Source organism: Bos mutus, chromosome 7 (genome assembly GCF_027580195.1).
Source record: "Bos mutus isolate GX-2022 chromosome 7, NWIPB_WYAK_1.1, whole genome shotgun sequence".
Classification (NCBI taxonomy): Eukaryota; Metazoa; Chordata; class Mammalia; order Artiodactyla; family Bovidae; genus Bos; species Bos mutus.
This window is the reverse complement of record NC_091623.1, coordinates 82,412,617-82,436,725: the sequence shown is the minus strand read 5'-3', so window position 1 is coordinate 82,436,725 and position 24,109 is coordinate 82,412,617. Positions and strand designations below refer to the sequence as shown.

Below are 24,109 nucleotides of genomic sequence, written 5' to 3'. Positions count from 1 at the left end.
TTGGATGGCTAGTGTTTTATCAGTACCCTCTACTTGCCATTCTGGCTCTTCATCTCTCATCTACATTTGAATACACAAGTGCAACAGCTCATCCTGGTACAGAGGATGAAGATAACTAAGAGGGATGAAGATAACTAGAGGGAGCCCCTCTAGGGATGGAGAGGAGGAGACAGGACATTTCCTCTATTAGAGGAACCCTATCTTTATCTGAGTTTTCCTCATCCACCACATCCACCCCACAAAGCAGCATGTAAGACGCCAAGTTCAGATTTTCCCTTTATTTCCATCTTCATCAGCGGGTGAGGTATAAGGTTGGTCCAGGTGCCGGTGTTCTAACCTCACGTTTGCTTGGAACTTTTCCCGAATCCATGACATTTTTGCCTGATTTTCCAATGTTTCTTCCTTTCCTGGTATTTACTCTGGAAACACCTTCATTTCTTCAGCAACACACCAAAGCTACAGCCTGGATGATAAGCTAGCTATGTCTGTAAATCCACGATTTTCCGCAAGCATTTGTCAACGGGGCCTGTCCTAGGGGGATCCCAAGAGGAGCCCACTCCTTCGGACTAGCGCTGGCAGCGCTTGGGCCACCTGCCGGCCACGCGTCAGGAAGGAGGTGGTGTGGGCACGAAGCGTAACTCTCGAGGACAGGAGCGACCGGAGGGTGGAGCCGATCTCAGCAGTCCCGGTTGCCCGGCGCTCGCCTCGTAGGTCCGCACCCTCCTGACTTAGTCGGGTCACCTCGCGCGCGATCTGGTTGAAAAGATCCCGCTCCACCACGTGCAGTATCACCACGGCGTCCCTGGACAGGGGCTTCTTCAGTATCTGCAACACAATGTCTCCCCGCGACCGGCGTTGTGTGTTCCGCCGCGCCCCCTGTCACAGCGGCGGAAAGCACCCGTGCTGCTGCAACATTCCGGAGGATAAGTCTCCCGGGTGCCAGCTTGCTTCCGGTACATGTCCTCAGCCCTCTTGGGCTGTGACCTAGGTTTCCAGACAACCGGTTGGTTTCTTATAAATCGTTCCGCCCCGCCCACTTGCCGGCACAGAAGATAGTGGCGGGCCACTCTCTGGTGTGATTGGGCTCAGAACAAAGGCACCGCCCACTGATGATCAAGGAGAAGACAAACAGCGCTCCCAGAGAAGCTAATTGGCTGAAGAAAACAGATGACAGACGCTGATTGGGTGAGAGACAAAGGGTGGGGTGTAAGACTCTTGCATAGACTTGGGGCCTGAATAGAGCTAATAGTGTCGGTGGGTCTCCTGGAATTTAGGGCATAAACTTCCTGTGGAGTGCTCCTTCTCCACTTTATTATTATTATTTTTTAAAGTTTATTTATTTAAAACTGCATTGGGTCTTAGTTGCGTGTGCAGGCTTCTCTCTGGTTGAAGGATGTGGTCTCAGTTGCTCTGAGACATGTGGGATCCTAGTTCCCTGACCAGGGATGGAACCCACATCCCCTGCAATGGAAGGCGGATTCTTAACCACTGGACCACCAGGGAAGTCCCCCTTCTCCACTTTGAGTCAGGATTTCAGATCAAGGCTGTAGCAATTTGGCTCTCTTTGAACCAGGGGAGTGGAAGGTGATTTTTCTATTTAGAAAGAAGATATTGAGAACTCAGAGGGTACAGTAATAATATCAGATAGAGCTTTTCCCAAAGCAGGAGATAAAAAGGAAGCTATGGTGCCATCTAGAATCCAGAAAAAATAAATGTCATGAGGATAAATGAAATGTCCCCCAACATGAACCCCTAAGCCTCCTCACAAGTTCTTCATGGGGAGACTTAGGAACTTAACATGAAAAAAGCAATTGGCAGTTTCAAGAGGCTGTAAAGTCTGTGTAACTCAACAGAGCTAAAGCAACAAAAAGCTCAAATTTAATAATAACTTTTGAAATGGGGTGGTAAAATGGAATTCTTAGATTGGGCTAAATACTGAAGGCAGTTTGGGCTAAGAACTAAAGGCAGAAAAGAAATATAGAGAATCTCCTCTTCCCAAAGAGGAGAGTTGGACAAAGAGATCGCAAAGAGTTGGACACGACTGAGTGACTTCACTTTCACTTTTCCTCTTCCCATCCATGCCAAAGAAGTTAGTGCTTGTCTTCAGTACCTACAAAGGAAGGTGACTATTGAGAGGCTTGGTTCATCCCTTACTTCAGTGATGTAAGAAATTGAAGAGAGATTGAGAGGGGGAAAAAAAGGGGGATTTGTTTGGAGAGGGTTATTGGAGGATTAAGGGGTTTAGAGCTTTGTAATTTTGAACCATGTCAGATTGAGAGAACCAAGAGTGTGCTTGAGTCTCAAATCAAGTAAGGGACTTTTTATTATTATTATTATTATCTAAGAGTAACCAAGAATTATTAAACTTGTTTGTAATTTCATCCATGGGAAAGAGAAAATAGGATTTTACAGATGTCTACTAAGGGACCATGAAGGGAAAGAAAATATTTTTTTTTCTGTTTGTCCCCTGTGGAGTCCTATTCTTTGGATTAATGAAGGATCTTTTTTAATTAGTAAAGTATCTGGAATATGTGAGTGATCTTTCCTCCAATCTTATATTAGGCAGACAAATACCATTTTGAGTCATTGGTATCATAATTCAAGAGTATGATATAGGCAGGACATACTGGATTCATCCTAAGGGGTAGTTTATGATTGGATACCATGTTATTTTGACTGTCTAGGCTGCACAGGAGAAGCCTGAGATAGCCAACAATCATCATATACTGACAACAAACACACAAGCAAATAATTTCAGAGAACTAGAAGTGCTGTGAAGGAAATAGACACAGCGGGCAGAGAATGACAAAAAGGATCTGAGTAGGTGAACTTGGAGCTGAGATTTACATAATAAGAAGGAAAACAACCACATGAAGAGATGGAGAGTGGGTATTCCAGAGAGAAGGGACTCTCTCCAGCGTGTTTGGTACATTAGAAAAATAGTGAAAACAAACAAAAAAAAGTGGGACTAGTAGGACAGAGTGGACAAAGTAAGGAAAGGTCGGGGAGGCCAGAGAAACAGCTAAAGGTCAGACCACACAGGCCTTGATGTCATAGTAAGGGTTTTGGATTGCACTGGTGACCATGAAATGTTTTAAGCAGGAGATTTCCTCCTTCCTGCCTTGTGTGGGTGAGAGCAGAAGGAAGCAGATCAATCTAGCAAACACTCTGTAGATGTGATTGTTTTAGGATATTGAGATGGAGAGATTATTTGGATTATCTTTGTTATTTTTGTTCAGTTGCTAAGTCGATTCCAGCTCTTTGCTGGACTGCAGCATGCCAGGCCTCCCTGTCCTTCACTATCTCCTGGAGTTTGCCCAAGTTCATGTCCATTGAATTGGTGATGCCATCCAACCATCTCATCCTCTGTGCCTTCTTCTCCTTCTGCCTTCAATCTTTCCCAGCATCAGGGTCTTTTCCAATGAGTTGTCTCTTCACATCAGGTGGCCAAAGTATTGGAGCTTTAGCATCAGTGCTTCCAATGGGTATTCAGGGTTGATTTCTTTTAGGATTGACTGGTTTGATTTCCTTGCAGTCCAAGGGACTCTCAAGAGTCTTCTCCAACACCACAGCTTGAAAGCATCAATTCATCTGCACATATCCTTCTTTATGGTCCTACTCTTACATCCTTACATGACTACTGGAAAGACCATAGCCTTGACTATACGAACCTTTGTCAGGAAAGTGATGTCTTGGCATTTTAATATGCTGTCTAGGTTTGTCATAGCTTTCCTTCCAAGAAGAAAGCATCTTCTGATTTCATGGCTGCAGTCACCATCTGCAGTGATTTTTGAGCCCAAGAAGAGAAAATCTGTCACTGCTTCCACTTTTACCCATTCTATATGCCATGAAGTGATGGGCCCAGATGATCTTAGTTTTTTTAATATCGAGTCTTAAGATTTTATTTTTTGGGGATTTTCTAGGTGGGTCCAAACACTTTCACAAATGTCCCTATAAAAGAGAAGTACAGGGAGATTTGATGCAGACAAAAGGAAAGGTAGCAACATGACTAGAGAGAAATTGGAATGATGTGGCCACAGGCTTGGGATTGCCAGTTCATCACCAGAAGCTACAAGAGGCAAGGAAAGGATTTTCCCCTAGAATCCTTGTAGCAGAAATATTGCTCTGATGACAGCCTCATACTAACTTGAGGCCTTCATAACTATGAGTAAAAAAAAATGTCTGTTGTTTTTAACCACCAAGTTTGTGGAGATGTTACAGCAACTACAGAAAACTAATACAGGTGACCTGGAGTAAGGTTTTAGCAGTGAAAAAAGCTGGAAATGATCGGATTCACAACAAATTTTTGCAGATAGTATCAGCAGGACTAGATGATGTAGTCAAGGATGATTCTGAGGTTTTTGTTCTGAACAAGTGGGTGGATGATGGTAACATTTACTGGGAACCTGGGTCTCTTGCATTGCAAGTGGACTTTTTTACCGTTTGAGCCACCAGGGAAGCCCTTTAAAGCCAAGGGGCAAAATAAATCAAACAAGAAGAAAAAAGTCCAGAAGAGAGAGGACTTGGTCCACGGAAAGACCCCAAGCTGATTCTCTGAAGAGGATCCAACAAAGGAAGGGAAGAGCCAGTGAGGAGGGAGGAAAACCAGGTGTGTGTGGAGTCACAGAAGCCAAACTTCTGTGAGGGGACAGGGGTCATGGAGGGAAATATCTACATTGTCAGATATTGCTTTAAGGGTAGAGAAGCAGAGATGGAGAAGGAAATGGCAACCCACTCCAGTATTCTTGCATGGAGAATCCCAGGGACAGAGGAGCCTGGTGGGCTGCCGTCTGTGGGGTCGCACAGATTGGACAGGACTGAAGTGACTTAGCAGCAGCAGCAGCAGCAGCAGCAGCAGCAGCAGCAGAGAAGCAGAGAACAGACCACTGCCTTTAACAAAGTGACTGCCCCGGGTGACATTGACATAAGCCGTTCAGTGGCTTGGAAGACAGAAAAGCTCCATTGGAGTCAACTGAAGAGAGAACGGAAGTGCGGAATCAGTTCAGTTCAGTCGCTCAGTCGTGTCCGACCTTTGTGACCCCAGGAATCGCAGCACGCCAGGCCTCCCTGTCCATCACCAACTCCCGGAGTTCACTCAGACTCAAGTCCATCGACTTAGTGATGCCATCCAGCCATCTCATCCTCTGGCGTCCCCTTCTCCTCCTTCCCCCAATCCCTCCCAGCATCAGAGTCTTTTCCAATGAGTCAACTCTTCGCATGAGGTGGCCAAAGTACTGGAGTTTCAGCTTCAGCATCATTCCCTCCAAAGAAATCCCAGGGCTGATCTCCTTCAGAATGGACTGGTTGGATCTCCTTGCACTCCAAGGGACTCTCAAGAGTCTTCTCCAACACCACAGTTCAAAAGCATCAATTATTTGGCGCTCAGCCTTCTTCACAGTCCAACTCTCACATCCATACATGACCGCAGGAAAAACCATAGCCTTGACTAGATGGACCTTTGTTGGCAAAGTAATGTCTCTGCTTTTGAATATGCTATCTAGGTTGGTCGTAACTTTCCTTCCAAGGAGTAAGCACCTTTTAATTTCATGGTTGCAGTCACCATCCTCAGTGATTTTGGAGCCCCCCAAAATAAAGTCTGACACTGTTTCCACTGTTTCCCCATCTATTTCCCATGAAGTGATGGGACCAGATGCCATGATCTTCGTTTTCTGAATGTTGAGCTTTAAGCCAACTTTTTCACTCTCCTCTTTCACTTTCATCAAGAGGCTTTTTAGTTCCTCTTCACTTTCTGCCATAAGGGTGGTGTCAATATCTGAGGTTATTGATATTTCTCCCGGCAATCTTGATTCCAGTCCACAGCAAATCTGGTCAACTTTTCAGATGACTTCTGTAGTGCGTGCGTGTTCAGTCACTTCAGTCATGTCTGACTCTGTGCGACCCCATGGATTGTAGGCTGCCAGGCTCCTCTGTCCATGGGATTCTCCAGGCAAGAATAGTGGAGTGGGTTGCCATTCCCTTCTCCAGGTCACTTCTGTCGGAGAACAGGGAATTGGGAGGGAGAATAAAAGATAAATTACAAAGTAGGAACAGTTGCAGAGGCCACATCCCTGGGATGTTTGAAGGGGCTGGGGTCGGCGCACGGGAGGAGGGCCTATGAACTCCATTTCCTAAGCCTTTGGCCACCAAACACAGGAGCTCGCCGGGGCAGCGACCCTTCTATAGCCTTTGCACTGTTCAGCCAGGAGCGTGAGCAGTTTGTATGGGAACCACGGCTCCCAGCAGGCGTTGCGCTGAGTGGCCAATGCGCAGGCGCACGCAGGCAGCCTTCGACTCTCCCCTTCCCCCAAACTCCGGCGCCAGTTCCAGGCTGGAGTCACCGACGCGAAGGGGGACGGGTTCCTCTTAAAAGAGAAACACCGGCGGCGCGCGCGAGGTGGGCCCCTGTCCTTCCGCCGCTCTCCGGGCCTGCGCGCGACACGGGGGAGGCGCAGGCGCAGTCGGGATGAGGGCGGGTGGGGGCGCTCAGGTAAGGCCGGGGTGGGGGTGGGTCGCGGCGGGAGCTCTGGGCGGCCGGGGAGCTGCCTTAGGAATTGGTCCATCCGACGCAGTGTGAGTGTTCAGTGGGGCGGCCCAGAACGGAGTGGGGGGGTGCCCTCCAGACCCCCGCCCCTCCCCCCGCCCCCCGCCCCGGCTCTACCCAAGTCGTCCCAACTGTGAGGAGCTCTTCCAGTGCAAACGACCTCTTCCCTCATTTACCAGTAAAGACTCAGGCCTTTTTCAATATAACACTGTTACCTTACCCTTTACCCCGCCCTAGTTGAAATTTTCTTACCCCATAGCTCCAGTTCTGCACTTCAGTGTGCCGGGTATCAGGCCATTCTGACTTTGATGCTGTCCCCTTACCTCCCACCCCCACGATACCCACCGCCTAGCACTAGTTTACACGCCCTGACAGGTAAGCAGATGTGGTTTGGACCCGGTGGTGGCGAATGCTGTTGCAGTGGTTTGGTTTCCCAATTCACCGATGAGGAAACTGAGGCCCTGGCAAAGGGTGGAGTTGGGGCCTCTGGACCCGTATCCGATCAGCATCTCCTCCGGGGCCTCTGGACCCGTATCCGATCAGCATCTCCTCCACCCCGCAGGCCCTGGTACTCATGGCGGCCTCCCCTGCGGACGCGTCCCGCAGGCGGCGGGAGAAGCGGCGGCAGCTGGATGCACGCCGCAGCAAGTGCCGCATCCGCCTGGGTGGCCATATGGAACAGTGGTGCCTCCTCAAGGAGCAGCTGGGCTTCTCCTTGCACTCGCAGCTGGCCAAGTTCCTGTTGGACCGGTTAGGGCCCGGGTCAGGGGTTCTGAGGGAGGGGACCCAGGCTACAACACCCAGCACCTTACCCGTCCCCTGTCCCCGACACCAAGTATAGTCCTGCTGCTCCTTCCCACTGGCAGATTTCTCATTTCAGAAGCAAGGCCAGTGTGGTTTGTGACCTCCCACGGTCTTCCCCCACCTCTTGGTTCCCAGAGGATAGAGGACCCCTTAAGTGTGTGAGTGGCTAGAGCTGAGGGCAGTTGGTCACATGGGCCCTCACTTGACCTGCCTCTTGTCCCCCTGGCAGGTACACTTCTTCAGGCTGTGTGCTTTGTGCAGGTGGGTAGGGAATGGCTTGGGGTAGAGAATTAGGAGCCAGAGAGGGAAGAGGGGGCAACAGGGAGTGGTGTGACCTAGAAATACCCTCCCTATGGGGACTGGATCAGAGGGAGCCTTGAGTGAGTTTGGGAAGAGATGGGGGGAGTTGGACAGCTGAGAGGGGCCACCTGTGGAGAAGGGAGTAGGGGATTGGGGTACAGGGCTGTCTGAATGTGGCTCTCCAGGATGAGACGAGAGGGCCTCCCAGCTCACTCTTGACTGTTGCCTTTACTGCTCTAGGTCCTGAGCCTGTGGCCCCCAAGGGACTGCAGTATCTGGTGCTTCTATCTCACGCTCACAGCCGGGAGTGCAGCCTGGTTCCTGGGCTTCGGGGACCTGGGGGCCAAGATGGGGGGCTTGTGTGGGAGTGTTCAGCTGGCCACACCTTCTCCTGGGGCCCCTCTTCAGGCCCCAAATCTCCAGAGGAGCCAAATCTGACCCCTCTTCCAAGTACTGATGAGAGGAGCTGGTGCCCAGAGGCCAAGAGTGGGCAGGAGCCTGCAGGTAGGCTGGGGGAAAGAAGAGTTATGGAGAAAAAAAGAGGGGAACTCAGAACCCTATTCTGAAACTCAGAATCCCATTCTTCAAAAATTATCCTTTCTCAGTGGAAAAACTCTGCTGATAAGGAAATATATCCTCAATATATTTTTAGGTATGAAAAGCAGAATACAGAATTGGATGTATTGTATGTTACCACTGGTGGATAAATAAGAGAAAAAAGGAATTTATTTGTATGTACTTATGAATGTATAAAAATTTCTGGAAGGGCATATAGGAAAACAGGTTACCTATAGGAAGACTGAGGTGGCTGGAATACAGATTGGAAAGGAGACTTTTCACAGTGTACCTTTTTATACTTGTTTCTTTTTTTGGGCCATGTGAAATGTACCATGTCTAAAATCAAACAATCCCTCCCACTCCAGTAGCCTGTTCCCCCTCTTCCTTCTTCCTAAGAGTCTTCCCACCACTTCAGGCCTTAGAACTTCACCTGTCCTCATCCCTCCAGTACAGAATTCCTTCCCTTTTGACCCTACCCATGCCAACAGGTTTGGAATCTAACTGTGATGAGAGGGCTCAGGAGGCCAGGATGCCCAGGTGAGTCTGGGGTTGGGGAACAGCGGGGGACAAGATAGACCTGGGTGGACAATGGAAGTGAGGGAGCAGGACTTCACACTTGCCTTCCTTGGACCTGCAGGGGGGCGGGACCCCCACCGGAGACCTTCCCATCCCTCGGAGAAGATGGGGAAGAGGAAGAGGAGGATGAAGAGGAAATGCTCAGTGATGCTAGTCCCTGGACCTACAGCTCCTCCCCAGATGAGCAAGTTGGGGCTGAGGGAGGATTCTGAACAGAGTGGGCTAGTTGCGGGGCAGGGTGGGGGTGGCTGGGGCAGGGGGCTCTTGGAGCTTTGCTTTGCAGACTTCAGGGAGTGGCTTGTTGGTGGAGAGGGCAGGGTAGGCTTTGGGGAAGGCAGAAAGAATTAGAGATTTTGAACTGGGTGGAAAGTGAGTTTGGGATCTTTGCAATTTAGGGATTGGGGTTGGGCTGGGGCTGGCTGAGGATCCATGAGATAATGCCCTCCTCCTCTTCATTCTCCTTTCAGCAGTGAGCCAGATGTCCCCAAACCACCCCCTTCCCCTGTCACCCATGCACTTAAGGATGGGGAGATAGCCCCGGCCCCTGCAGCTGTCCCAGCTCCTCTTGCTTCGCCATCCTCATCAGCATCCTCATTGGGTTCTGGAGCTCCCAGGCCTGTAGAAGTCAGGATCCAGCCAGAGCTCAGGGGGACCCCTCAAGCAGACCAGCAGACTGAGCCCCTGGCCAGGTAACCTGATGGCTGAGACAGAGGGCAGGGGCATCCTGGGACATGGCCCTCCCTCGAGGCCCTCTGCTCCCTCTTTGCTGCCCATAGCCCTGGGAGTCAGGCTCAGTCTGCTCTGGCCTCGGCATGGGATGAGGACACTGCTCAGATTGGCCCCAAGAGAATTAGGTAGGACTGGGGAAAGGGGCCCTGGTAGGGAAGGGTGAGGAGGGAGGTGGAAGAGAGCCTGCACAAGTCCTCCCGCTTCCTGTTTTCCTTCCTCAGGAAAGCTGCCAAAAGAGAGCTGCTGCCCTGTGACTTCCCTGGCTGTGGAAGGATCTTCTCGAACCGGCAGTATTTGAATGTGAGGATGTGAGGGGTACAGGTTGGATTCTGTGTAGCCTCATGGGTGGAGGAGGAGGGCTGAAGGAGAAACTGAGGTAAAGAAACCTGGGGTGTGGGGGGAATTCAGAGCCAGGGAGAGAAGGGTTGGGATGGATGTGCAGAGCTTGCCTACAGTTATAATCACTAATCCAGATGACTGGTAGATAAGGCAGGACACCAAGCCTCAGGTGCACAGCTGCTGCCACTACTGCTTGTTGCACAAGCCCTCTGTTGACCACATGGAGATAATGGTGGCATTCCTCAGGCTTTTGAGGTGCTAGTGACTGTTCTAAGTACTTGATATGTGTTGAGTCTTTTGATCTTCTCAACATTCTTGTGGAGTGGGCGCTGATACTATTCTTGCTTTTCTGATGAGGAAAACAAGGAACACAGAAAGATTAAGCATTGCCCAAGGCTTCTCATTAGTGTGTCCTGGTGCTAGGGTTCCTCAGTCCATTGGACTGCCTTGCTCTGCTGGCTTATGTGGGTGGTCCTGCACTAGAAGGTTTAGGAGACAGTCTTGTCCTCAGCCTTACTACAGGAGAGGTGAGGCACAGAGCGGGAAGAGTCCAAGCCCCACACTCAGCGAGAGCTCTCACAGGGTTCTGAGGCTGGGGGACCCTAGACCAGAGGGATGGTGAGGCCTGGGTGGATGGGATTTGGGAGAAGGGGAAGGTCCCCATGTGGTTGCAAAGCTCTAGGCTTTTGATAAGAACAGCAGGGCTGGTCAGACATATTTGATTCTGTTAATGAAGGAGACTGAAGTAGCTCCCAGCAGTAGTTTAAATATGGGGAAATGGGATTATGGAGAAAGGGAACGAGCTCATGCAGCTTAGTGAGCCAGAATGTGAAAATTAGACCAGATAAAAAGAGAAATACTTCCTAGAAATACTTGGGGAGTTAAGGTTGAAGAACACACTACCCTTAAAAGTGTTCCAAATTGACAGAGTGCGTGTTTCCAAAGCACATTTAGGAGAAAATTATATAACCCCATGGTGAGCTATTAGTAAAATGTAGGCCATCTGAGAGACACTGTTGGGCATTGATATTGATATCAAGGAGAATAATCATAACCACCTAAAATGTGTTCCCATCCCTGGCAGATGGCAAATATATAGTTAGGGAACCAGGAATGTCAGCAGAACTGCATTTTGTTCAGGGAACTGGGCATTGCAGGGTGAGGTGACAAGGAGGTGAGATAATAGAACTTGAGGGCAGGGCAGAGTAAGGACAGGGTGGGATCAGGAAGGGATGGGATTGGGGTGCTCACTTATAGGTGAGGACTGGACTATAGGTGAGGCAGTGACAAGAATTGTTAAGGAAGAGGGCAGAAGAGCCTGCCTGCTGGGTCAGCTCTGGTGGTCTCCCTGAGAAAGCCATGTGCTTCCTTCCCTAGCACCACAAGAAATACCAGCACATCCACCAAAAGTCCTTCTCCTGCCCAGAGCCAGCCTGTGGGAAGTCCTTCAACTTTAAGAAACACCTGAAGGAGCATGTGAAGCTGCACAGTGGTGAGTGGTAGAAATGCCTTCTCATCTCCCCACTGTGGGTCCTGTCACCTCCCCCTGTGGGTACCTTCACCTTCCCCACGAGGCCCATCACCTCTTATCTGCAGGTTTTGTCACATTGCTCTGGGATAACTCTTCATTCACACACTCATCCTGCCCTCTCTTTTTGTTGAGATCTTGCCTGCTTTAAACTGTTCTAAGTGCTGGGATTTGGCAGTGAATAAAGCAGGCAGTACTCACCTTGTAAGATGTCCACTCTACTGGCACTGGGCCACAAGAGCTGTGAAAAGTGCTTTGAGCAAAGACCTAAGTGAAGAGAGAATGGAGGCTTAGCCACACCCACAAGCAGCTCATGAGAGGACCCTAAACTGGCATCTCCAAGCATGATCCAGGAATGGAGAGGAAGACACGAGGTTAGAAAGGAAGGAAGAGAGGTCAAATAGGTGGTAGAGGCCTCCAAGACCATCTTCATGATGGCTTGGCTCCTGGCCACATGTGATGGGCACCAGTATGTTGGAGGGAGGGACACAACTGATTTTAAAAGGAGCACTGTGACAGCCATGTGAAGAATAGAGGGACCGCAGAAAGGTGCAGCACAGTAGTGACGACCTGGACAGTCGAGTTGGTGAGAAGTGGCTGGAGACTGACGAGTGAAGATGGAGCCAGGGCTACTGTGGGTAGAACAGATTGTCCATGGGTAGGACTGTAGAGTCAGGGAAGACTTGGAAAAAGATTTGAACCTGAGCAACTGGGTAGAAGGTGATGTGATTCCCTGAAAATGACAGAGAAGCAGGTTTCAGGAAAGGGACATGACATTTTATTTGGGACATGCTAATCAGGTGTCCCAGAAAACATGAATCTGAAGTTCAGAGATGTTGGGTAAAAAAGAAAAACTTGTTCATCATGAGCACTTGGATGGTGTTTAGAGCTGTGGGTGGAGTGCTTCTACAGGGAGAGAGTGAACATAGGTAGAGAAGAGGTCTGAGCAGGGCAGGTGGGAAGGTCAGCTACAGAGGGGCCAGGGAGGCAGCTGAAGAGCAGTATCTGAGGAGCCAAGTGGAGAAAGCGCTCTAGGGAGGAGGGAGGGGTGACCTATGCCAGTGCTGCCGAGCTGTGTGAGATGAGGATGTGGACAGGCCACCAGACAGGGTAGTGGAAAGCTATCCTTGACCAGATGAGAAAATGGCATGTGACAAGGGAGATAACAGCCAGCAGCGGGTGGGTCTGTAGCAGAGAGGAGCTGAGGAAGTAAAGATAGCAAGTACGGACAACTCTTTGGAGTTTTGCTGTGAAGGCAAGCAGAGGAGTAGGTATAAGCTGGAGGGCAGGATCATACAGAGATGATCCCACAGAGAGGAAAGGCTTGCTGATGCCAGGGTTGGGCAACCTCAAGTCAGTGAGGAGGGGGTGTGTCTGGGCACAGTTGGAAGGCAGCCACAGAGAAGCAGGGACTATTCACATATATGGGCACAGAAAGCAAGTTGCCTGGTGGATTAGGTGAGGGGAGGATGTGGGCCTTCTTTCCTGGCTCTTTTCTTCTGGGTGACTTATAAAATGAGGTCATTGTTGAGTGAGGTTGGTAGAAAGAGGAGGTCATGTGGAAAATGCCCTTCTGGACTCTAGAAAGTGGGAGTGAACTGACCAAGGAGATGCAGAGGTACTGTGGCAGGGCAGTGGGGAAGCTCGAGGCTTGCAGTTGTGTATGAAAGTAGAGCCCAAGGTGGGGTAGTGGGGAGTTGTAGGTTGTCTGCCCTGCTCAACACACATGTATCTGCAGGCCTGGAGCAACCAAGTGTTGTATTTATCCTGAGTTGGGTTTTAACCAGGAAAATATAGCTAAGGAAGAGAGAGACAGGTAAAGTGAAGGAAGGCCATGAAGATGCCTTGGAAATGGACTGGTCAGAGAAGGCAGGGAGACAGTGGGCCACTGAACTGGCAGCCTGGAGTTGTAGGATTACTGTAACAGGACAAAGGATGTGACTGGAACTAGGATGCTTGAAATTGTGATTTCTACATGGTGCAGTGATGGTGCATAACCTGGGAGTGGTGGCTGAGGAGTGTAGGGGGGCCAGGTTAGTGAGGGTCTGGGAACCAGGAGAGTGGAGGGCTGGACATATAGAGAACAAATTGACACCAGTTGTAGTGACTGAGGAGAGAGCCTGGAGCAGGAGTTGTGTGGAGTGCAAGTTAGTGATGGGGATGAAGGCTGTAGGTACATGTGTGTGTGGTCTGATGGCAGGGTATACAGAGCAGTGGTTGGGCAGAAGACTACAGGATGCATTGAAAAGGATGGCTATCTCCGCTGCTGCAGGAGGTGTAGGAGAAATGTACCAGGCTGGCGGTCAGGTTCAGGGAGAAAGGAGAGGGGATTGGCTCTTGATACCCACAGGGTGTCTGTCAGGTCACAGGGCACTGTTGTGGGGCTGGGAGGAGTGACATGCAGACTAAATAGGGACAGTACTCCTTTGGAGGACTGGAAGGGGTGGGCCAAGGAGGGCCTCAGTTTGGGGATGGATGCTTGGCTATCCCCTGTGTGCCCACAGACACCCGAGACTACATTTGTGAGTTCTGCGCCCGGTCTTTCCGCACCAGCAGCAACTTGGTCATCCACCGGCGCATCCACACTGGAGAGAAACCCCTACAGTGAGTGTGGGGAAGGGAGCCTGGTGTGGGGTGAAGTGGGGAGGTGCTGGAAGGACACCTGGGAAGCTGGGACCAGGAGGAGCCCCTGGGGAGGTCAAGATGGGCTGAGGCACCTGCCCTCACTCTTCTCCTCCTGGTTTAGGTGTGAGATCTGCGGGTTTACCTGCCGCCAGAAGGCATCCCTGAATTGGCACCGGCGCAAGCATGCAGAGACGGTGGCTGCCTTGCGATTCCCCTGTGAGTTCTGCGGCAAGCGCTTTGAGAAGCCCGACAGTGTTGCAGCTCATCGCAGCAAAAGCCACCCGGCCTTGCTCCTGGCCCCACAAGAACTATCCGGTCCAGTGGAGTCCTGTTCCAGCATCTTGGCCTCTGCATCCCTGGGGGCCAGTGAAGGATCCAGGTCCACTCTGGCTCCTCAGGCTCCCATTCTGCTCCCTTAGCAGCAAGCATTCCTCAGAATTTGGGGATCCAGGTCCCAGGGACTGGAAAGGAGCAAGAAGGGCAAGATGCCTGGTGTCCAGGAACTAGGGTGATGGGGAATGCAGGGCAGGGGCAAGACCAGATTTTAGGGGAGCCAGGCTACTTGAGTCTTCCTAAAGGACAGAATAAACCCAGTATTTTACATAGACTTGTGTGGGCAGAGTGAGTATTTTGGCACCTGAGGTACAGAAATCTTGATTCTTTTAGAAACAGGCTCTGCTGGAATGTGCCTGAGTGTACCCTAAGTGCAGTCCCCCACCTGCCCCCACTGTGAGGACCCGGCTTTCTTTTCCAATTCACTTTGGGGCTTCCCTTTTTTCTGTGGAGAGTCACACACACTCTTGCCTTCAAGCAAGGCAGGGTGTGATCACTAGGTCATTCCAGAGGGATGGGCTGGAGAAGGATTAGAGGTATGTGACTCGGGGCCACATTTCTATTCTTTGTTAACCAAGACAACCAGATGTATAGGGGCCCCTGAAGAGTCTTGCCTTCCAGTGAAAAAATGAGGGGGCTATACATCCACGGTTGCTGATGTAGCCTGGGAAGGGACCAGAGACCTTGATTTTTGAAAGGGCCTGTTTCTTGGGTGACTTGGTGTCTGTGAATACAGCAGCCTCAGGTTTAACAAAGGGAGCTCTTGGCATCTAGAACTCAAACAGTTCTTTATTTCACCACCTGCAAGAAAAAAAAAAAGGCCAATTCCAGGGAATTTTCAGCCCTGCACTGTGGCCTCTGTGGAGCTGTTTTCCTATGGTTCCAAGCGTGATTTGTACATAGCATTCTCACTCCACTTGGCAGTGCCTAGCTTTGTGGACCCATGTGGTCTTGACTCAGGTCCCAGGCTATTGTCCCCTACCTGGAGAACACTATCCTGAGAAGCACCCTGATCTGTACACCAACAGGTCTGTCCCATGAGACAGGTGGGCAGCTATGCTGAGGGCTCATGCCCACCTTTACATGCTGTGAAGCACTTCTCTGAGTGCTTCTGATGTGGAGATATCTTTCGGAAAAGTGAGCTCTCCCACTATTTCTCTGCAAATTTCCCATCTCTCAGAAGCTGAGGGAAAAAGCAGCAAGAGACTAACAGCCAAGTGAAAGGAAGAGGCAAGAAGACCACTGGTGGGATGTGACTCTAGCCACATCTATAGTCATTACCTGAAGAGATAGGATACCAAAAGTACCCAGAAAGAAAAGGTAGAGGGGACTCAGGCTGCAAAAAGGAGATGGAATAAGAGAAGACAGAACAATGATGGGAAGACAGACCTGAGAGCACAGCAGCAGGGATGTGAAACATCAATACTTGGATGCTGTTCTACTCGTGGGGTCTGAGAGGTTTTCCCTAAACCTACACCTCAGAGGGGAAGAAGGAAGGGCTGAGGACAGGCAAGGAGCTGACAAGCGACATAGACGTAGGGGTGCGGCGAGAAGCCAGGTGAAGTTCTACCGAGAGAGATGGAGAAAGGTGATAGGCCATGCTGTCTTTCCACAGACCTCTGTCTGCGAGTTGTCCCACCGTCCCTGTGGCATTGTATGAGTGCTTGTCTAGCCCACCCCAGAGAAGTCTCAACAAGTCTCTCTCAACTGAGACAAAAAAAGCCCTGGCTTTTCCTGTCCTGCTTGCCCAGCAACGATGAGTGCAGTGCCTGCCTTGGGCTGAGTGGCAGTGGCAGCAGGAGCAGTGGAGGCACGAGCACGCCTGTGAGCTCGCTGGTGCTGTGACAGGGAGCGGCTGTGGCTAAAACATTTGCCACACTCTGCACATTCCGCTGGCCGCTCGCCCAGGTGCGTCTTGCGGTGCAGTGCCAGCTTGGAACCCACACTGAAGGCCTTGCCACACTCAGGGCACTTGTGGGGCTTGTGGCCAGCATGGTTGCGCCGGTGCACATTGAGGTTGGAGACGCATGTGAAGCACTTGCCGCACAACTCACAGCGGTAGGGTTTCTCACCTGTGTGTGTGCGCCTGTGCTTCGTGAGGTCTGAGCGGTCGCTGAAGCAGCGGCCGCACTCAGTACATGGGAAGGGCCTCTCACCTGTGTGGATGCGCTGGTGCACCACCAGGTCAGAGCGCTGCCCAAAGCCCTTGCCACATGTGGCACAGGCATGTGGCCGCTCTCCCTGATGGCTGCGTCGATGGCGCAGCAGGGTGGAGCTCTCACTGAAGCGTCGCCCGCAGTCGCCGCAGGCGTAAGGCTTCTCGCCCGTGTGTGTGCGCTGATGGCGCACCAGTGTGGCGCTCTCCAAGAAGCCCTTGCCGCACTCCGGGCATTTGAAAGGTTTCTCACCCGAGTGCGTCTGCAGGTGTCGCGTTAGTGTGGAACTCTTGCCAAAGGTCTTGCCACACACACCACACTGGTGTGTGTCCGGAGCACCTGGCTGCCGAAGTGTGGAGTCACTGGGGCTCCTGGCTGCATGAACACGTAAATGGCTCCGAAGTCCAGCGATGCTGCGGAAGGCCCGCGAGCACTGTGTGCAGCGGTGGAGGGTGTCAGCAGGCACAGTAGGTGTTCCCCATGGGTGCGCCCGTGCCAGGTGGAAGCGCAGCGCACTCTGGCGGAAGGCTCGAGGGCACAGCGGACAGCGGTGGGGCCTCTCGGGAGGGTGCCAGCGGCGCCGGTGCAGTAACAGAGCCGGGAGGTGTGGAAAGCATCCGCCACAAGCTCGGCAGCGGCAGGAGCGGATGCGCCGCCTGTGTACGCTCTGGTGCAGGTCAAGGCGGCCGCTGTGGCGGAAGCTCTGGCCACACTCACTGCAGATGTAGAGCGTCTGGCCCGCGTGAGCGCGTCTATGTGCACGGAGGTCAGAGGCCTCTGCGCATCGCTCGCCACACTCTAGGCAGCGGAAGCTGCTGTCACGACTGTGGACGCGCTCATGCCGCAGCAGCACTGAACTGTAGCGGAAGCTCTTGCCACACTCACTGCACCCATAAGGTCTGCCCGCTGCCACCTCTGAGGCAGCGAACATGGTGAGGGCCAGGTCGGGAGCCCTCAGCGTGCAGAGTGCCACTCACACTCTGGAGTCCACCTTCATCTGAGTTATTTTTAAGGCATAGAAAGGGAGCAGTAGCAAAGGGAAGGGAGAGAGGCCTGGAAAACTGGTTTGTAGATTCCAGGGTTCCTTCTCTCATGGCAGGTGCTGTGGCTGTTTCAGAGGTGGGCTGCAGCCAGGTTTACCATGTATCATGAGCCCTGCAGAGAGAAGGTAATTGTGAGCTCCAGCAACATCTATGACAGCTACACCTTGGGGAATGGAGGGTCAAGCACAGGCTCCCTGTTTTCTGTAGCTCCCTCAGTTAGGTCATCCCTGAATTCCATTCTCAAGAGAGGAGGCAAAACCATGGGAGTCTGAGAAATATAGGCCAGGGAGGGGTGTGTCCTTGTGCCACTAGGAAGGGCAGGAGGGACTCAGAGGGAAGTTTGCCTCCAGTACAGTGCTCAGAAGAGGAAGAGTGTCCAGCTTGTTTTATAGCTTTGGACCAGGGATCCTGGCCTGGTGATGCACTAGGAAATGACCAAGGAGGGATGGGCAATGAGAAGTCCCCTAGGCCTAAACCAATCAAAGCCTTCTTCCAAAGACTCAGGATTTCCTGAATAACCAATGTTAACTGAGCCAGGCCTAGACTGCAAGTGGTGAAGCATAACCCCCTCAAGCAGCAGCAGCTAGGGCAACAGGCTCAGGAATAGCTGGGACCTGAGCAAGGGAAGGTATTTGAGAAAACTAAAGTCTTGCTCCTTGGCTTTGGATAGCACCTGATAAGCAGTCACTCCACGCCAGGGCACAGTCTCAAGTTCCCTGGCCTAACTTTGAGAAAGTGAAGCAACTCAGGACCCAGGAAAGGGGTAAAAGAATATTATCAAAAGTTGATGGTATTATTAAAGAAAGTGAAGTGAAAGTCGCTCAGTCATGTACGACTCTTTGCGACTCCATGGACTATAGTCCATGGAATTCTCCAGGCCAGAATACTGGAGTGTGTAGCCTTTCCCTTCTCCAGGGGATCTTCCCAACCCAGGGATCAAACCAGGTCTCTCACATTGCAGGCAGATTCTTTACCAGCTGAGCCACAAGGGCAGCCCATTATTGAAGAAGTGCCTTTCAAATTTCTAGGGAGGGCGAGGAAGGAAGAAGGAAAATCCTTTCTAATTCTCAGGGCATCCAAGTTGTTTGCAAACATTCTGGAGACTTTCCTCATTACCCCAGCTCCAAGGATCTGAGAACCTGAAGTAGCAAAGAAGCCCCTTTATGGGGATGAAATCTGCTCTGCTATTCTCTTTATCTCAAATGGTATCCCTGAATCCTTCTGACAAGTTGGCCCAGATGGCTGTCCATGAGCAGGATCAGCATTTGTGCACAGAACTTCCTGTGCCCTCTATCTAAAGCACAAATGGGGCTGCTCTCCTAACCTGGCTGGCCTCACCACTGACTGCCTCAAGACCCACGGCTCTGTCCCCAGTTCAGTTCAGTGGGACATAGGAGACAGGTGTAGTCACTATCAACTACAGCCATGTCACCCAACAGATCAGAGATAGGAAGTAAACAATAGTCATCAGTCATTTTCTTATCAGCAGATGGCAACTCTAAATTTCCAGAGCTGTGGTTAAAACACCCCACAGATGGGGTTCTAATCTTCTGGATGCAAATGGACTCAATTTAAAGAAGGCTTTAAAGCTACAGACCTGCAGGAGTGGGCTCTGAAGCTTCTGCTCCCCTCGGTACTATTAGGCAGGAGTGGCTGATGTAGGATGTTTTCTCTCTGTGCCTCTGGAGCAGGGTGTGCTGTGCCCTGCAGGAGGGATAAAATAAGAGGAACAATGTGATTTTAAACTGAGCAGAGAGGACAAATGCAGGAAGAAAGAAGAAGGGAACATTTCCTGAAAGAGAAGTATTTTTTAAACAGATATTTTCAAGTATAAAAAACTTAACAAGAAGAGTATCACAGATTACTCACTCACCTTCAGCATTTATTTACATTCTAAATTATGTTTCATCTATGACATCCCCCCAGCTTGCCCCAGCCCATACTTGTTTTTGGAGATGGGGTCAGGGAGGGGTACACTGGAATATTTTAAATCCTGGTCATCTTATTCAAAGAGTTTTAAACAAAATCTGTAATTAGGAGCAAGAGACCTCTGCAGACCTGAGAGCAAACTTCAGAGGGAGTCTCTTGGTTCTTCCAGAAGGAGTTTTCAGCCCAGACACTTGCTTGGGTTGCTGATTCTAACTGGTCAAAATCAAAGGAATGTTTGCTCTCATGTGAATAAAACCTCTCAAGGGTCAGTGGTTGATCCCAAATGCCAAGGAAAGCAGGGCTTATGTCCTAGTGAGTGTTCCCCCTCACCTGAGTGTCTCTGGAGACCCTGGCACCTCTCAGACCAAATTTCTGGGATCGAACCCTCTACCAGGCTACCACTTTCAAGGGTACATGTCCAAGGAAGGTAAGACAAATGCACAAACATAAACACACACACATAAATGACATAAACAAAGATACCATTTTGCCCCATTACAGACATGGAATAAAAGACCCCGGTCTAGGGTGCAGGTTTGGTGCTTGAGTGTCAGGGTATATCCTTCAAGTTTCACTTCTGTTTACCTTACCCCATACTGGAGCTTGCCCTTGAAGCAAAGGGTCTATGCCTGGAAGAAAATCTGGAAAAAAAAAAAAAAAAATGTATTACCCTGCCAACAGAACAATTTCCAGACTGTCCTAACCATCATTTTCCTGATTGAATTTTGAAGTGTTATACCACCAAATTTCTTTGACTTTCGGGAAAAAAATAAGTATGAGGGAGGCTTTAAAGAGGGAAGGGGATAATTATGTGTGAATTTACAAAAAATCATAGTTGTTCAATTTTAGTAGCTTTTAAGCATTTAATACTTACAGATTTATTATATGTAACTAATAAAAGACAAGTACTAAGAAGATAAGCTAATGGCAAAACTTAACATCACAATACATTTCTGAGTTTCGTTTACCACAAAACGTATTTGTTTCTTAATAGATATTGCCAGCATTTCATGTCATATCTAATGGTTCACATGAGTGTTGGACTAAATCAGGATTTGGTACATTTACTAACAATCTTCTGTGAGAGATGTGTAGTTCTTTTTCTTCTGAGTTGTACTCTTCAGTCAGAATAAAGATTTTCCTCCCTGGTTATCTTTTCTGCCAGGCCAACATTTCTGGGGCATTGTGAAGACTCTTTCAACCAGAGTTGGATGCAGATGTGGGTTTGAGGGCTGCCTCAGCTGTGCCACAAGTGACATGAGGCAACTGAAACTTGAAATATGGTTGGTTCCAAATGAGATGTGCTATAAGGGTCGAGTACGGTCCTAACTTCAAAGACTTAGTATGAAAAAGAATGCAAAATATCTCATGAATAATGTTTAATACTGTATGTTGAAATAAAATTTTAGATGTATTGGGTTAAGTGAAATAATGAAATATATTTTATAATTTATTTCACCTGTTTTTAAGACAAGTGATGATTACAAATGTGGCCAAATGGCTTGGAACACATACAAAGGGAGGCTACCCCACCTCACAATCCCTGGAGGGGACTGCATGGAAAGGTCACTAACTTCCCGGACCCTTAGAACCAGAGAAGATGGCCACTCTTCTCATCTCCTAAGATGAAGGGCTCTGGCCACACGTTCCAGAGGGTCCATCTGCTCTTTGGGAAAGTGAATATCTACAGTGCCATGTAGATCTGTTTGGGACTTGGGGTTGTGACTAGTGCAAAGCTACTCTCCTAGTTGTTACTGCTACTTTCCTAGTTGTTACTAGCATCAATATGGAATGGCTCTCGTATGTTCCTGTGTATGTACCACTTTCCTCCTCCTACCAGTCCTTTGAGGTGGGTACTACTGGGCACCCCTGTGTGACCTAAGGTTCCCCTGTGGTGTGAGCTTTTCTAGAACCACTCAGGCGGCAAGTGGGTCCAGGGACAGGGAAGGGATGGCAGGCCAGGAGGCTTGTCTGATTCTCCCTGATAGTCTCCAACCCTTCTGGCCCCGGCCAGTTGATGGTAGCAGATCAGGAAGTCCCAGGCGACCTCACAGGCTGCCATGGGACTGGGGCTCACTTGTGCCTTGCATTTGATTCTTTGCAATCCTGGTAATGAGAAAGGAAACTGTTGGCCTTAGAAGAGGTTTGGAGAGTGGTAGCTGCATTTGGGAGAGAAGATTCTTCTGCTGGCCTCTCTCTATATACTTAAACTCCACCCTAGTCCCAGCTCTAAAGTCTGTTCTGTTGCCCCAGGCTTAATGAAAGTGTAGTCTCAAGGACTCTGAGATACCCCTAGAGGCAGACGAAATTTTACATCCATTAAGAGGCAAATGATACACTTTTCACGGCTGGGAGGAGGAGGGGGGAGGAATTGGACGGATGGAAAAGTTTCCCTTGCCCTCTGGAGCCTAATATGGGTCTTTTCCAGTTGTAGGTCTTTCTACCTGAAAGCCCTTTCCCTTCTTCATTCAGTACTCAGCCCCAATAATCCCTCCGCAGAAATCCTACTGAGCACCTCCACTCCTCCAGCCCCCTCCTTGGCTTTACTCTGAACAGTCAGTAAAAGTAACATTAAAGACTGATTCCCAGTCCACTCGGAAAGGTTTCAGTCTCTTTTCTAAGTGAGGATGAGGTATGAAATCCAGAGCAGCAAAGTGGCCACTCCTCACTTCCCTCTTTCCCTTAACAGAAACAAGGTCCAGTATTTTAAAAGACCTTGTCTCTTCCAGCTTCAGATCCAGTCCGTTCAGATCCAGATATGTTTAAAGAACTGGTGGAAACAGAAACGACAGTTCCCTCTTCCCCTCAACTGCCCAAGCCTGATCATGATCCAAGCGGATTCATTTGCAACTTTTTTCCACAAAGATTTTTTCTGTGAAATCTGGGAAGTGTGGAGAAGGTATGTATGTTGACAGGGAGAGAACATAGCAGTACAGTTTATTCTCTATATTCCTTTGACACACGGGCAAGACTACAGCTCAGAAGAGCCAGAGGAGCCCAGAAGCGGGATGAGGGGAAGGACTATAAGGTGGTTCGCATTCTTCCTGGGCCTAGCAAGAAGTTGGGCACACATAAGGCACCTAATGCTTTTTAAAAATGATGTATTAATCTGGAATGCTATTCTTTCAAGCATTAGGTTCCTGGAGGAGAGTGCCTCTCTCTAGTCATCTTATCCTCCATAGCCCTATCCACTGCATACACTGCAAATACTCTGCCTTGGTTTACTAAGTGGGAACTGCAACCTCTGTAGGGGAACTAGAGAGGCAAGTATCCAAGTTCTGGGTCTTCCATGGCTGGCTGTGTGACCTTGGACAGGGAAGTCGTGTGCCTAACACTCCTGCCTGAGAAAACTCAGTAGAGGAAACTATTATAACGTCTCCTATGAAAAGAGGTAGGTGTAAAGTCTGAGAACGGCAGTTGCTGAGTTTTTAGGATTTACTCTTCCCAGGACAGTTTTGAGGAACTCTGAAAAAGGGGTTTGACTCCTACCTGGTAAGCATCCTAAACGTTCTGCAAAACCTTTAAGTCCTTCCCCTCCCCGACTGCTCCCCAACCCCGCAAAGAACCCTACTTAATGGGATTAGAGAAGCGTGGCGCTTTCGCAGACCCTCGACAAACACCGTGGGCTTAGAGTAAGTAGTGACGTTGATTACTCATTTTAAGGCTTGGCGTCTAGTACTTAACGGGAACTGAAAACAACTATTCGAGGAATGAGGAACGCCGCACCTGAGCAGGTCGCCTTCCCCGGCCCCTCTCCGCAGCGCAGCCAATCCCGGGCGCCTCAGTTAGTTTTCGTCATGAGTTGCTGGTCAGATTCTCCTTGGACGAAATTTCCCATCCCTGGGCCCACCTCAACTCTTTGCCCTAGGAGCCAGCCCACGCGAAGGGCAAGACAGGGCACCAAAAACGTAGTGTAGAGTAGGGGGCGTTTAATATGGTCGGGACCCGGAGGCTGCCGCTGCCCTTTTATTCGGACTCAGCCTGGCGATATTTGCGTCGTGTGGCCGCCAGCAACGAAGGTCACAGCGGTTAGACTGGCGAGGACAGACCGAGGGTAAGGCCTGGGAGGAGCAGGCCGCGCGGCAGCAGCGGACACGGGCCGGCCAATCCCTTGCTCCGCTGGGCCTCTGCGTCACTAGTTGCTACGGAGGCGTTCTTCACGGCGGCAGACGCTGGCCGCCCGAAGCTGAGTGAAAAAGCCGGGCGACAATTGGGGATCGCTGCCCCGCGCCAGCCCTCCCCCCCGCCCCTCGGTCCCCTCACCGGTCGCCGACTGGCTCCTCGGACACCGCGCGGCTCCCACTCAGCTGGGTCGCTGACCCCCGCCTCCCGGACTGCGGGACTGGGGCGGGGAAAGGAGGGAAGGAGCGCGGGGCGGCCTAGTGGGGGGAACTGGGAGGTGCCTCGGGATTGAGGATCACGCGCCAGCCCCGCTCTCCCGGGTTGGCCAGTGGCCTGCCTCACGCCGGTGCGTCACCGGTTGCTGGGAAAACTACGAGACGTAAGACGGCTCCACTAACGGTTCGGCCTTAGCAGCACGGGGCAGAATTCCAGTAAGGGGGCGGGACCAATAGACGGAGCCCCAGGAGACTCCCGGTCCACCTCCCTCCGTGTCAAGGCCCCACCTTCTTCCTGGGCTCAACCAATC

General features: G+C 50.5%; 2 protein-coding genes across 12 annotated transcripts; one reads left to right on the top strand and one right to left on the bottom strand.

The window, feature by feature from the left end:
- The first annotated feature begins 6,260 nt into the window (after positions 1–6,260).
- Positions 6,261–14,466, top strand: ZNF692 (zinc finger protein 692). 7 transcript variants are annotated; one of them, XM_070374208.1, is made up of 12 exons: positions 6,261–6,394; positions 7,104–7,291; positions 7,575–7,606; positions 7,886–8,149; positions 8,692–8,740; positions 8,841–8,963; positions 9,250–9,468; positions 9,556–9,633; positions 9,730–9,808; positions 11,225–11,339; positions 13,880–13,979; positions 14,122–14,466. In XM_070374208.1, exons 2-12 carry the CDS (start codon positions 7,116–7,118, stop codon positions 14,417–14,419), a joined length of 1,533 nt encoding a protein of 510 aa, XP_070230309.1. In that variant the 5' UTR covers positions 6,261–6,394; positions 7,104–7,115; the 3' UTR covers positions 14,420–14,466. The 7 variants fall into 7 exon arrangements, with proteins under 7 accessions (XP_070230309.1, XP_070230307.1, XP_070230310.1 ...); XM_070374206.1 differs by having other exon boundaries at positions 9,247–9,468; XM_070374207.1 differs by lacking the exon at positions 6,261–6,394 and adding an exon at positions 6,480–6,570 and having other exon boundaries at positions 9,247–9,468.
- Positions 14,467–15,140: 674 nt separating this feature from the next.
- On the bottom strand, positions 15,141–23,878 carry ZNF672 (zinc finger protein 672). 5 transcript variants are annotated; one of them, XM_070374216.1, is made up of 4 exons: positions 23,725–23,878; positions 20,047–20,102; positions 19,130–19,236; positions 15,141–17,644 (listed from the first exon to the last, which is right to left on the bottom strand). In XM_070374216.1, exon 4 carries the CDS (start codon positions 17,418–17,420, stop codon positions 16,023–16,025), a length of 1,398 nt encoding a protein of 465 aa, XP_070230317.1. In that variant the 5' UTR covers positions 17,421–17,644; positions 19,130–19,236; positions 20,047–20,102; positions 23,725–23,878; the 3' UTR covers positions 15,141–16,022. The 5 variants fall into 5 exon arrangements, with proteins under 5 accessions (XP_070230317.1, XP_005911806.2, XP_070230316.1 ...); XM_005911744.3 differs by having other exon boundaries at positions 20,052–20,102; XM_070374215.1 differs by having other exon boundaries at positions 19,945–20,102; positions 23,188–23,868.
- Positions 23,879–24,109: the final 231 nt, after the last annotated feature.